The sequence below is a fragment of the Carassius auratus genome, chromosome 49 (assembly GCF_003368295.1).
Source record: "Carassius auratus strain Wakin chromosome 49, ASM336829v1, whole genome shotgun sequence".
NCBI classification, from domain to species: domain Eukaryota; kingdom Metazoa; phylum Chordata; class Actinopteri; order Cypriniformes; family Cyprinidae; genus Carassius; species Carassius auratus.
Genome location: NC_039291.1, coordinates 13,878,740 through 13,893,227, shown reverse-complemented (window position 1 = coordinate 13,893,227; position 14,488 = coordinate 13,878,740). Strand labels below are relative to the sequence as shown.

Here is a 14,488-nt window from a genome sequence, read left to right as displayed (position 1 = left end):
ATCTGAGTTGACATTTCATAGAAAATTGCATAGTGGATGATAGTCACAAACTCCTGTTTTTTTTTTTTGTTTTGTTTTTTTTTTAGCTTCAGACTTTGAATCAATCCAGTGGGAGGGTATCAAACATTGATATTTTGAGCCATTTTTACAACACATTATTTTTCATACGCCTAAACAAGGTACAAGTTTGTTGTGTTAGTAAGGACCTGCAAGTCTGGTAATGTGTGATCCAGTATGATGCCCAGTTTTTCCTCTGTAAATATATTTACAAATTTGGCAAATCTAGGATTTCTATTTTTTTATTATTTTTTTTTTATATATGTTCAGATTTAGTAAGTCATGTAGTGAGTTCCTTTAGTCGCCACTTACCAAATCACACCCAATGGATCAAACTTTGGCTGGTTAGCATGCTCTAGTTAGTCCTTGTTACTAGATGCCATAACTGCTAGATGGCATGTACATTGAAAAACAAATTGAGTTTTGCATCAAAAATAGCCAGATGGTACAGAATGCACTCTCTGAAAATGAACGTCTAAAATAGACCAATAATAACATATTTTTACACATTCTACACCTCTAAATTATTCATTGCTACTACCCAGAAAGCAACATAGTGTCGGCCCAGATCCGGCCCACATGCAAACTGCTTGCTGTCAGGGATACCTTTGTCTTGCTACATAATCTTGCTTAGAACAATAGCAAAAAAAATAAAAAAAATTGACCAGTCAAAGCTGAGCCTAGTTGAAGAATATAAAAAGCATTGTTCTTTTTCTTCTCTGTTTAAGCAAGTGCTGGAGAGACGCAGATCAGTAATAAGGCTCTTGATACCATCTCCAATAACAGACGAGAAAGCAGTGAAGCATACGGCCCTTAATCAATGAAACATCCAACGTCACATACTGTACAGTAGAGATGTGTTCAATCTGCCTGCGAGAAAGCTTCAGAAAGTCCAACATTCATCATTCACATTTTATCGAGCTGAAGAGGCTGGAACATTACGCCAGTTTTCTTCTTCATGGATTTATTCATTCATAAATATTCATCCTCCACATATGTCACGCACACACACACACGATTTATTTGAAAGAGAAATATTGCTTTTCTAATATCACACACTGAGATTTATTGTCTCTCATTACCATTGTTATCGCAGTAGCTTTAAAGTAATCTATTTTTACCACTATGGGCGTTCACTATTTACTGCACAGGAATATCATTCGGGATCATACGTCTTTCTACAGAAATCCATATAAGCGTGGAATCAAAGGCAGAAATCTGCAGCACAAAGCATTCTGGGACCCCACGGTGCCTGCATTAAGTGTCTCTTTAATGGAAATGGTCTATTTTCCAGGGCATTAGAATGATCCAGGCTTGAAGTTTAATTGGAGGGCTGTGTTTCAGAGGAGTGATGTATGAAATTAAGTTCAAGTCTACACATCTGGGCTTGATACGGAGCCTCAAACGAGCCGTCCGTCTGGATCTCAATCAGTCTGATGAGATCAGATTCTGATTTAAGACGGAAGGAAATAACAAGGGAGAAATGAAATGGTAATTACTATTGATTACCTATGTGCATATGACCCCACAGGCCACACTTTGCATACTTAAATCAACTTAAATAATTGGATTTGCTAATTTTTATATGTGTAAGCCAGAGAGTGTGTCGCTAGGACTATGAAATATACATTCAAGTATAAAAATGTGACTGACAAATGATGCAACCTGGCTCTTCTGATGCATTAGTTTGTGTTTTTTTAAAATTTGAACTGGTTTCATTTGTGAAGTTTGGGGCATTGGTGATTGCTGTGCACTTGATTTAGCTTTAGCAAACAGGAGGTTAGGATTCTGAATTATCTGGGGAATAATTTATTATGTGGTACATATTTACAAACAATACTGCATATATGTATGCTGTGAGTACACAGGTGGTATAATAAAAATAACAGGCAAAAAGCAGTTGTGGTGTGTGTGTGTGTGTGTGTGCGTGTGTGTGTGTGACAGAAGTATGGCTGACCATGCTGTAGAACACGTGCTCACAGCTCTGTATTTCGATGATGCACTGCTGCCCCCTACAGGATCAAAGGTCAATCACATCACTATGGCTCTTACTACTATAATCAGGTACTGATTATCATACCGACTCTATAACACCTTTTGCAAAAACTTAATTTTATATATATATATATATATATATATATATATATATATATATATATATATATATATATATATATATATATATATATATATATATATATATATATATATATTATATATTCAGATATGGGAATAAGCAACCTGTCTATCTGCCTCTCTCATTTTATGCCAGGACCTACTCATTGTTGAAATCATACTCTAGATTTAATACTGTCACATGGAATTGATGTTGATGGTGTTGCAATTATTCAGCCAAGCGATAATATCTCAGATTGAATTCAGTTCAAGTTTATTTGTATAGCGCTTTTTACAATACAAATCGTTACAAAGCAACTTTACAGAAAATGATGTTTCTACAATATTTAGTAGTAGCTAGTAGTTTGTGCACGTTTGACAGGATTTTAGAAAAAAAAAAAATAATAATAATACAAGACGTAGTCAGCTAGACGATGAACTATCAATATTATTAATTAATAGTTATTTTATGATTCAGTCACACGTTTAGCAATAATTGTTAGTTCTGTTTGTTGATTCAGGGTTAGCATCATCTGGGGTCCTCTGAGGGTCAGCATCATCTCTTCTCAGGTGTTCTGGATCCAGACTGGACCTTGTGTATATCCTAGTTACATCCCGTGGCAAAACATAGAAACAAAATAGAGACATCATTAGCATAGCTGCTGATCCAACAAAGTAAAATTTGTTTAACCCAAGCTAATGAATAAAAATGCACATTTGATCAGATGCAACTACACTCATAATTTAAAAGATACTTTATTCGTATGCTTGGCGAAAGAGATGTGTTTTTAATCTAGATTTAAACAGAGAGAGTGTGTCTGAACCCTGAACATTATCAGGAAGGCTATTCCAGAGTTTGGGAGCCAAATGTGAGAAAGCTCTACCTCCTTCAGATCATTATTTAGATCTGTGCAAACTTCACATAGCTAACAATGTAAATTCTACTTCTTGTTACAAGCGTGGTAGAACCATCTCTTCGACCACAAAGGACTGCTTTGTAAGTTATCTTCCTGATGTATTCCAATTCCTTAGCATATCCAAAAACTCAGAACAACTTGATGTTATAACCACCGGCAGCCATATCACCCTGGAGCCCAAGACCAGTTTCCCACTGAAGCTAAGCAGAACTGAACCTGGTCAGTACCTGGATGGGAGACCTCCTGAGAGAACTAGGTTGCTGCTGGAAGAGGTGCTAGTGAGGCCAGCAGGGGGTGCTCACCCTGTGGTCTGTGTGGGTCCTAGCTCCTAACAATCCCCATATCTGCTGATTGGCTTCATCACGCTGTCTCCTCTCCAGCAGTAAGCTGGTGTGTGGTGGGCGTTCTGGCGCACTATGGCTGCCGTCACATCATCCAGGTGGATGCTGCACACTGGTGGTGGATGAGGAGATACCCCCTGACAATGTAAGCGCTTTGAGTGTCTAGAAAAGCGCTATATAAATGTAATGAATTATTATAACAGAAACTATGGACTCTCTCTTTTCTAGCATTTTAAATACAGTTGCTCCTTTATGTTTAAGGAAGATTAAGGAAAACAGTCTGGCACCGTGCTATAATGAGCACACTCACACTCTAAAGAGAGCAACCCGAAAAATGGAGCACAGCTGGAGAAAAACAAAACTAGAGGTATTTCGAATTGCTTAGCAGGAAAGTAACCTATCCTAAATAAAAGCATTAAAAACTGCTATGTCTGATAACTTTTCTTCTCCTTTAGAAGAAAACAAACATAATCTGAGGTAATTATTCAATACAGTGGCTAAATTAATGAAAAATAAAGCATTAACAAGTGTTGACATGTTGAAATCTTTCCTTAGAAAGCCACGTTTCTAGCATTTGTAAAACAGCCAATTTTACCATCTCAAAAATAGATCTACATTACAATGATTGTAATGCTTTATTTGGTGGTTGTTCTGCATGCTAAATAAACAAACTCCAGCTAGTCCAAAATGCAGCAGCTGGAGTTCTTACTAGAACCAGGAAGTATGAACATATTAGTCCGGTTCTGTCAACACTGCACTGGCTCCCTATAAAGCATTGTATAGATTTTAAAATCTTACTTATTACTTATAAAGCCATGAATGTTTTAGCACCTCAGTATTTGAACGAGCACTTGTTACATTATAGTCCTTCACATCCGCTGTGTTCTCCAAACTCAGGCAATTTGATAATACCTAAAATATTAAAATCAACTGCGGGTGGCAGATCATTTTCCTATTTAGCGCCTAAATTCTGGAATAACCTACCTAACATTGTTCGGGAGGTAGACACACGCTTGCAGTTTAAATCTAGATGAAAGATCCACCTCTTAAACTTGGCTTACACATAACACACTAACACATTTTTCTAATATTCAAATCTGTTAAACTATTTTTAGTCTGCATGAATTCCCATAACACACGATGTACTTGCTAAATCTATAGAAGAATGACATCTATGCTAATATTAGTCTGTTTCTTTCTTATTCCGAGGTCACTGTAGCCACCAGATCCAGTACGTATCCAGACCAGATGGTGGATCAGCACCTAGAGAGATGAGGACAACTAGATGTCCTCCAGAGACAGATTCACAGTCAAGACCTTGTCTCTTAGATGGCCATCAGGACAAGACAACAGGAAACAGATAATTCCTCTGCACAATCTGACTTTGCTGCAGCATGGAACTGAATGCTGGTTTTGTCTGGTCAGAGAAGAACTTCCCCATGAGCTGGATGATGACATAATTGAATTCAATGATGAACTGCCTTGTTGCTTTATTCTATTTTCCTGTTTAATGCAGTTCAGTTGCTTTGTTACAATCTATATTGTTAAAAGCACTATATAAATAAAGGTGACTTGACTTGATGTGTATAAATGCTTTTATTGTAAAATTCTGTATCGCAATTTTTCAGCATGAAATTTAAAATGTAATTTAATTCCCAGTTTGGGAAACTTGGCATAAAATGAGAGAGGCAGATAGACAGGTTGCTTATTCCCATATCTGAATAACTATATATATATATAACTTATAATCTTATAAATATCTTTATTTATCATTCATAAACTATTTATTAAAAAATTACAATATAAATATTTATTATTAGTAGTAGTGGTATCATTATCATTAACATTAACGTTATCATTATCATAATAATCATCATCATCATCATCTTGTCTATTCCCAAATGTATATATGTAATATATTTAGAGCTGATGGAACAAATTTAAAAGAAAATTGCATACATTCACCAATAATATACATTTGAAAAAAAAAAAAAAAGGAACTGATAATAACTTTTTATGATTATTATTATTTGTTAATATAAGACCTTTTTGACAAAAGCCCTTGTTGATTTCTGATCTTGCTCTCAGCCTCCTACCATCATACCATGGTATTCATATACTGGAGCATTCCTAACATGGTACTTCAAAGAATACGAGCATCGTGACACAAGTCAGAAATCCAGGGTAGCATGTGTTCAGGCTGATAAGAATGTTAATGTGTTTAATCAGACATCAGACGGTGATTTTCACACATGTGATCATGGTTTTTATTGGTCAGGCAAATGTTAACACTTGATGATGCAATACATTCAAACATCAAATGGTGCTCTAGCAATGTGGACTTCACCGCATATGGCGCTTCACACCGGAAAGTGGATTTTTTTGCTTCTTTCTGAGAACTTCAGAGAGAAAGAGAAATGTGCTTTGAAGCGGAGCACTATTGCAACACAGCAGAGCCGCCGCTCCAACCGGCGACAGGAAATAAAACGGCAAAAAAAAACACTGCTTCTTACACTCTCATACAATTTAACATTGATTTCTGCAAAATAACAAAGGGTGACATTTTTCAAACAAAGCGCTGACAAAACAAAGTGGTGCAGCCCAGAGAATAAAAGTGTCAACGACAATGCTCACGGGACAGATGGGCCCGTCTAATGCATGACCTTTGAACACTGCCCCTACTTGGATCTTTAAATGGCAGCCATGGCCTCAGACTCTTTGGGGCGGTTGAGGACCACATGTTCTAGCTGTCCAGAGTCTGACACATCGTAGCTGGTCTTGTACTTGGCCAAGATCTTCATGAGTGGACGTAACTTCAGCCACCATTGTTCCTTAGGGATTCTGTGACTGAACACACATATAGAGGGTCCGATATTATTACAGATACTAATAGAATAAAAGAAAATATTTTATCCTGTCTTTTTATGTAAGAACTGTAGTGTGTACATACACAAAGTCAGTCTCATCTCTGAGCTGAACCACAGGCTGGAAGAGCAACGCACGCCGCCGCATGCCCAGCAAACAGGCCGAGTCTTCTGTGTTAGCAAACACTCTCCCTGCACAACACACACAGGTTCAACACACAATCGCAAAACTGATAATAAATACATGAAAATAAAATATAAAAAATTAAAAGTCGAAATCCACACACACAAAAAAAAATATATATATAATATATAAAAAATCTAAATGACATTCATATGGCCTAGTATAATAATTGTTTATTATTTATAGCATATTATAGCAATTATAAATAACTTACAGGAATATTTACAGTAGTAAATTGGAAGTAGTAAATTAAAGAATAGAGTGGAAACCCACAGATTAAAACAAAAATCTAAATTGTATTTATGTAGCCTACTACATTAATATTTCATATTTGTAGTATATTATGGTAATTATATATTGGAACAACTGGAAGAGTGAACTGGCATATTATAAAATAAATAAATAAATAAAACTAAATAAAATGGAAATTTAGAAATATAGAATAAATCCACAGTTAAAGAATGTGTATTAATAGTTCATATTTATGTATTTGCAATTACACAAGCAAAAATACACTAAAATGTTTTACCTTCATCTTTATTCATCCACAGGCACAGCAAAAGGAATAAAAACACACATAAAACTGCGCTGTAAAAATGCAGCGACTCTGTATTATTTAAAAATTTAAAGTAAAAAAAGTAAATCAAGGTCAAGTATTATGTTGAGTATGGTGTATGTGTGCAGTCATGATTATGTCAAATACTGAGTGCCTTGTGAACAACAGCACAGATCAAAAAGAAGGTCAAGTGGCGATTGAGTTCTGCTAACAGCTTTAGTAAAGTTTGTTCCATTTCCAAATCAAATGCATAACTGTGGTCTTTCATACCCTGTCTGTAGCTTTCATTCAGTTTCCTGGAGATCCACTGCATGGCCTTAGCAGCGATTTTGGTCCCAAAGTTACGGTCAAATGGAGAAGGAGCACCACCCTAGTGAAAGATAAATATATGGAAAATAAGATATGTTTTTGTATTCTTCATTTCTAATTATTTAATTTATTATTTATTTGTTATTTTGTTAATTAGGTATAATTATGTTTTATATAGGTATAATATATTTTATTGTTTAGGTATAATATTTTTATAATGTTAATGTTTGTTATTTAGGTTACATAGTTTTATATTAGTCATTTTATGTGGTACTAATACCTAAAAGTCAGCATAGTATTCACAAACTTCCATACAAAGATAATTTTTTTTTCGAAACTGCAGGCACTGCAATGCAATCTCAATGAGTGCTTTCGTCATCGTGTGTAACCTTAACTTGTGCAACGACTGGTGGGAACAGAGACATCCAATAATATTTAAAAACTATTTTGAATTTTAACAACAAGAAAAAAATGAAAATCTACTTTAATTTTTTACTTTTAATTTAAACATCAAACATGAATCATCTCTCGGAGAAGGTGAAAAAAAAAACATGAAAGAGCAGAGATGCATATGGATAACTTGGTAGGGAGCAGTGTAATACAAATGAGCAGTGTAATATAAGTAAGTTGTGTAAACAGTGATTTCAATTATGTGACTTCAATTATTTATTATTAAACTGAAAGGAAACAGTATGTCTGCTGCATAATATTGATTCATTAAAGTGGCGTTAAATGGTGCCTGTCGGCCAGTGTGTTCTGTGATATTTTGATTTATGATTTATGTGCAGTACCTGCTGCATGTGACCCAGGACATTCTTCCTGCAGTCAAACACTCCCTTGCCCTCCTCGGAGTAGAGCTGATAGATGAAGTCTGTGGTGTAGTTTTCATTACTGTTCTCATTCCTGCATGAACACAAGCACAGACAAACCGACTGAGTGAGTGACAGACCGCCTGAGGCTCTGCTCCCACGTCTCTATCATACACTGACCCAAAATACTCTCATCTGAGAGAAAAAACAAAAAAACAAATCACAAACTCAGATTCTGTGATGCATGACAGACAGAGTGACAGACAGACAGACAGACAGACAGACAGATATAGACAGACAGACAGACAGACAGACAGATATAAACAGACAGACAGAGATATAGATAGATCGATAGACAGACAGACAGACAGATAGATAGATAGACAGACAGATATATAGACAGACAAACAGATATAGACAGACAGACAGACAGACAGACAGACAGACTGATAGATAGATAGATAGATAGATAGATAGATAGATAGATAGATAGATAGATAGATAGATAGATAGATAGATAGATAGATAGATAGATAGATAGATAGATAGATAGATAGATAGATAGATGGACAGACGGACAGACGGACAGACAGACAGACAGACAGATAGATAGATAGATAGATAGATAGATAGATAGATAGATAGATAGATAGATAGATAGATAGATAGATAGATAGATGGACAGACGGACAGACGGACAGACAGACAGACAGACTGATAGATAGATAGATAGATAGATAGATAGATAGATAGATAGATAGATAGATAGATAGATAGATAGATAGATAGATAGATAGATAGATAGATGGACAGACGGACAGACGGACAGACAGACAGACAGACAGATAGATAGATAGATAGATAGATAGATAGATAGATAGATAGATAGATAGATAGATAGATGGACAGACGGACAGACAGACAGACAGATAGATAGATAGATCAATAGACAGACGGACAGACGGACAGACAGACAGACAGACAGACAGACAGACAGACAGACAGACAGATAGATCAACAGATAGATAGATCAATAGACAGACGGACAGACAGACAGACAGACAGACAGACAGACAGATAGATAGATAGATAGATAGATAGATAGATAGATAGATAGATAGACAGACAGACAGACAGACAGACAGACAGACAGACAGATCAATAGATAGATAGATACCTCAGGATTAGTCCTCTCTGAATGCTGGTCTTCATTTTCTCGGTCAAGTGCTCTACATTAGACTGAAGAAAAGAGAAACAGTTTCTTCATTTAGCCTACAGATGCTGCTAATGTTTATTGTTTGATAAAAGGTGCTAAGATTATATAACCTTATGTGTAATTATTTATGAATAATGTTACATAATTATATTACAAAGACGGTAGCGTTTTAGCGATGTGTGTGTGCTGGTAACCTGAAGATCTTTGATGTCAAACGGCTCCTCAAAGATATATGCAGCATCTGCTCCAGACGCCAGTCCACCAACACTGGCCAGATAACCACAGTAACCTCCCATGGTCTCGATGATGAACACCCGGTGCTTCGTTCCACTGGCAGACTGCTTAATACGGTCACATGTCTGGCAAACACATGCATGTTAAGTCATTCCGTGTCTTGTAGAGTATATCTTGCTTCAAGCTGCTGAATCACTGTCATGCCAGATACATTACATGCCATGCAACAAGAACCACTTTTGGAACTCTAACTAAAAATTTATTTTCTTTATATTATGAACACAAATCAGTTTGGAGACATGAGACATTTACTTTTTATGACAGTGAATCTCAGCCAAGATAAATTATTTTGCATTCACAGAGAGTTTGGGAAGATAGACTCTTAATGAATATGGGCTTTTAGGAGCAACTTACAGACTGACAAAACAATTTAAGATACATATTAATGCTCCTACACTACACTGTATATAAGACTGCACTGCATATGTACAGTAGTTCCAAAAATACTACCATCTAAACTATCTGAATGCATTTATTACTGATTATCTTTGAGTCTTTCTCAGGAAACTCTGCCTTCATCTATTTGTTCTCAAGTTCTACTGTTATCATTAAATATTTGATGTATTTTCATCTTTTTTTATTGTGTAATAATTTATTTTTAATAGGAATATCAGCCATGATTTGCGTGCCTCTTGATCATTAGAATTAAAATGTTTCATCAAATATGTGACTCTGGAACACAAAAGCAATCTTAAGTCGCTGGGGTATATATGTAGCAATTGCCAAAAAAAAAAAAAAAAAAAAAAAACATTGTATGGGTCAAAATTATTAATTTTTCTTTTATGCCAAAAATCATTAGGATATTACGTAAAGATCATGTTCCATGAATATATTTTGTAAATTTCCTTTGTCAGGCTCAATAATTCAACTCTGATATGAGGAAAAATATTAACATAAGAACTAGAATACTGATTGTTAAAATGTGATATTAGCAAACTAACACCTTTATTAAACCTTTTGTAATTTCAACCCCAAAATCTGAATCTAATAGACTTGGCACAACTGTTTTTATAAAGCAATGAGTTTTATCTTCTTACCTCCACAATGGCATTGAGGGCCGTATCTGCCCCAATACTAAGGTTAGTGCCCGGCACATTGTTACTTATGGTTGCAGGTAGCATACAGAGCGGGATGCAAAACTCCTCATAGCTGGAACGAGCCTCATACAGCTGCAGCAGACACTCTAAGGCCTTTGGCAGGTCAGCACAACACAGCAGGGGACCACCACAGGGGACAGGACAATGCACACGTTAGACCAGCAGGGGGAGTACTGGTGCAGGAGTGGGCCCTGTTGATGGGACACCCACCGTGTGATGGCCGCCATGGCTTCAGACTGCGAGTCGAGGGGGAGAGGGAGGGGGTACGGATGGGATCGAATCGACTTATGCACTCACATACACACACACAGGCTTGTCACGTGGCAAGACACTGAAGCGAGACGGCAGGGATTCTGCACATTCTTAACAGACGTCGAGACAGCAAAGTTGACTCAGTCCACACATTAACATTGATAGTGTACTGTAACTGACAGTGATGATGCCCTCGTAACACTGGCAAATAAATTCCAACTGGTCTTTGTATGCGATTTGCTTGCTAAATTGTGAGTGTGAGTAAATATAAATGTGCCAGTTCACCCAAAACAGAAAATTCTGTCAATATTTACCCACCCATTTACTCAGCCATTACCCCTGTTGTTTTGTTTTTCCATGAAAAATAAACGCTTTCCAGAATGACATAGTAATAGTGCACTATATTCCAAATATATTCTATTTTCCACTATTATTGACAAAGTGTTTTGTTTTTCAAAACAAATAAATACTGTACATATATATATATATATATATATATATATATATATATATATATATATATATATATATATAAATATATATATATATATATATAAATTTACTCTGTTCATTGTATATACATTTTTGTTGTATTGCAAAAAAACTTTTTTAAGCATCCAATATATATCAAAATAACTTTGCATTTGAGTTTCATGGACAACAAAACACTGAGGTTGTAAGGACATGAGGGTTTTTGGTGAACTATGAAAAGCTGGCAGTAAGGTTTGTGTTGAAACTATGCAGACAGACTCCAGTTCCTCCAGCGTGAGCCGGGGCGAGCGATCTGTTATGACAGGTTAATGCAGTGTCAGCACAGCACAGGCTCAGTCACATGACAGCCACAAAAAAAGCACAGGTCCAAACATGCCACCATCATGTCATCTCCACTTACCTGTCAGCTAACGGCTCGGCTTTGTGTTTACCAGCCGAAACTTTAATGCTTAGTGTGGAGATGTTTCAAATTAAAGCTCACAAAACTACTAAGAACATGAGCAGGTCATATTTCACCCCCAAATCAACAAGGAATAACATCTTGCTTCAAGAATTTGGTCTACATATATCTCAATAAACGTATTCTTTCTTAAATATTCTTTGGATGCTTTTTTTTTTTGTTGTTATTATTATTATAATTTGTTTTTTTATGATGTTAATGATATTGTTAATCGTGTCCTGTCTACTAAAACTACATGAGATCGGGCATTGAAGGTGACACATGCATCTTTTGTTTATAAAGTTTAGATTTCTTTTAATGACATCTACACTGAGGAATGAGCACCGCAGTCACTAAATTGATGTTTAACGCTCATTTGAATTTATTTGAGCTCATTAGACATTGACTGCAAAAGAGGTGCCTAAAGATTCGGTCACATTGGCAAAATTTTGCAGGCAAAGAAAGATCCATAATCTCATATCAACAGTGTAATGATTTAGGAAGTACAGTTCACACAGAAGTCACTCTCTAATCAACTATCTTTCTGTTGGCCAATTTGATCTGGAACCCGATATGAAACTTGTAGCGCATGAATTCTCAATTCGGACTAGATTTTTCTACGAAAATTAGCTGAACAATAGTAAATGTGACCGCAGCTTTGAGTTGGAACCCACTGCTGCTGGTAGCCTAGTCTGACGTGATTGGCTGGTAAACATAAGGCGGAGCCTCCTTGATTGGCTCGTAAAGACAGCACTGATGTGATTGGCTGGTAGGTGGCGCCCTTCAGCCTCACTTACAACAGTGATGGCGTTCAGAGCCGTGTCTGCGCCAATGCTGAGATCTGAGCCGGGCACATTGTTGGAGACTGTGGCCGGCACCATGACCATTGGCACACACAACTCCTCATAAGTCCCGCGGGCTGCTAACAACTCCATGATCCCCAGGAAGGCCTGCAGGGCAGGGCAGAGCCGGGGATTTAGTGAAGCGCCGCCGGTGCAGGGAATGGGGATGGGATGAGAAGACAGACAGGCAATGAGAGAGACAGACGAGGAAGGAACCGAGTGGAAAGCCATGGCCATCACGACGGAGAGCATGAGACAGAGGATCCACTCCGTACACACACACTTCAAATAGAAACACTTGCATAAAATACATACACACATGTTCTGATGATGTCTCCATAGAAAGAGAGAAGATGAGCTTCAACTCAAAACATGAAATGACTGTTGTGGCTATTCTGGAGCCTAAATAACACCGTGTGTCATCTCAGCTGTGTGAATGTTAATGTTCTTCATTCAGTCAGCTGAAGGATAAACTGAAGGTGATTAATATCATTTTTTGAATGTTTTTGGATGCTCATTATGAAAAGAACAGGAGCACAGGACTCTTTAGGTGATGCTGCATAGGACAACATGATGGAGAGGGCAGGGAAATTAACAAAACAGTGTCATGGACTTTTGAAATTAAAAATTAAAACTGAATTAAAACAAGTAATCAATTGAATTAAAAAAATTATCAATATTATCATACTGGGTAACACGTTACAATAATATTTCTTAGTTAACCTTAGCTAATTAATTACAATGTGCAATACATTTATTACAGTATTTATTAATCTCTGTTAATGTTACTTGTTAGTTTGCTTCAGCTCAGGTTCATTAAACTATAATAACAGATACAAGTTTTTTTTTTTTTTTTTTTTATAATTATTGTTTAGAAAATTTCATGTTACCTGATGTAGTTAACTAAGGTTAAGTTTATTGTAATATGTTACCTATTTAAGTGGTTGTATTTAAATAAATAAGTACAGAATTATATTAAAATATAATCATTTTAAAATACTATCTAAAATATTAACAGTGAAGAACATCACTTTTTAAGTTATTCATGTGACACACTAAATGCAAGATAAACATTAAAATGCCTAAAGTCCAGGTTGGAAGACATACCTCGAATCCTCCGATCACTAACAGTGCATTTATGTTATACTTCCGCATCTGTTCTGCAATTTTGTCGATGTGCTTTGCAGGAAGTGTTCTGCAAATGTGAGAATATTGTACTAAGTATAGCACATTGCATGCAAAACCATCTGTATTACTAAAATCTGTATATAAACATGGGACTTTGTACATAAGATAAATACCGTTTAGTTCCCAGGAGGGATCCACCCTGACCCGTCCATCCACCTACATCTGCCCATTTGATCTCTTTTATCTGAGAAAGGAGAGCATAGTGAATCAAAAATGTGTTGCAACAAACATTTCCTAAGAGTGGATTAAAACTCCAAAATGCAAGTAAGCATCTTAGAACTCTACATGAGCAGCTGTCCTCTAAGAGACCATCCTACATGAAAAGAAACCTCGTAAGTATCTAATCTGAGACAGCACACCGCACAAATGATATTTCACATGAGCTGCATTAGTGACTAAACCACAGTCGATGAGTTTGACATTTTTGCATGTCTAAGAATAAGTATTTAAGCTAACAACTCAATGCTTTAATGAGCTTACAAAGCACACTCACATTCATTGAACTTATATTTAGAT

General features: G+C 36.3%; 1 protein-coding gene across 3 annotated transcripts; it reads right to left on the bottom strand.

The window, feature by feature from the left end:
* Positions 1 to 5,673: 5,673 nt before the first annotated feature.
* LOC113066314 (ATP-dependent 6-phosphofructokinase, platelet type-like) lies at positions 5,674 to 14,226 on the bottom strand. 3 transcript variants are annotated; one of them, XM_026238197.1, is made up of 10 exons: positions 14,086 to 14,226; positions 13,892 to 13,979; positions 12,740 to 12,892; positions 9,563 to 9,727; positions 9,330 to 9,391; positions 8,135 to 8,246; positions 7,305 to 7,404; positions 7,008 to 7,013; positions 6,381 to 6,486; positions 5,674 to 6,277 (listed from the first exon to the last, which is right to left on the bottom strand). In XM_026238197.1, exons 2-10 carry the CDS (start codon positions 13,937 to 13,939, stop codon positions 6,121 to 6,123), a joined length of 909 nt encoding a protein of 302 aa, XP_026093982.1. In that variant the 5' UTR covers positions 13,940 to 13,979; positions 14,086 to 14,226; the 3' UTR covers positions 5,674 to 6,120. The 3 variants fall into 3 exon arrangements, with proteins under 3 accessions (XP_026093982.1, XP_026093984.1, XP_026093983.1); XM_026238199.1 differs by lacking the exon at positions 12,740 to 12,892 and adding an exon at positions 10,700 to 10,852; XM_026238198.1 differs by lacking the exons at positions 7,008 to 7,013; positions 12,740 to 12,892 and adding an exon at positions 10,700 to 10,852 and having other exon boundaries at positions 14,086 to 14,225.
* Between the last annotated feature and the right edge of the window lie 262 nt (positions 14,227 to 14,488).

Coding starts and splice junctions, on each gene's coding strand:
- LOC113066314 (XM_026238197.1), bottom strand. CDS start 13,939: ATGCGGAAGTATAACATAAATGCACTGTTAGTGATCGGAGGATTCGAG. Junction 9,728..12,739: donor CTCTGAACGCCATCACTGTT/GTAAGTGAGGCT, acceptor TGTGTTTGCCAG/ACATGTGACCGTATTAAGCA. Junction 7,405..8,134: donor TCCTGGGTCACATGCAGCAG/GTACTGCACATA, acceptor ATCTTTCACTAG/GGTGGTGCTCCTTCTCCATT.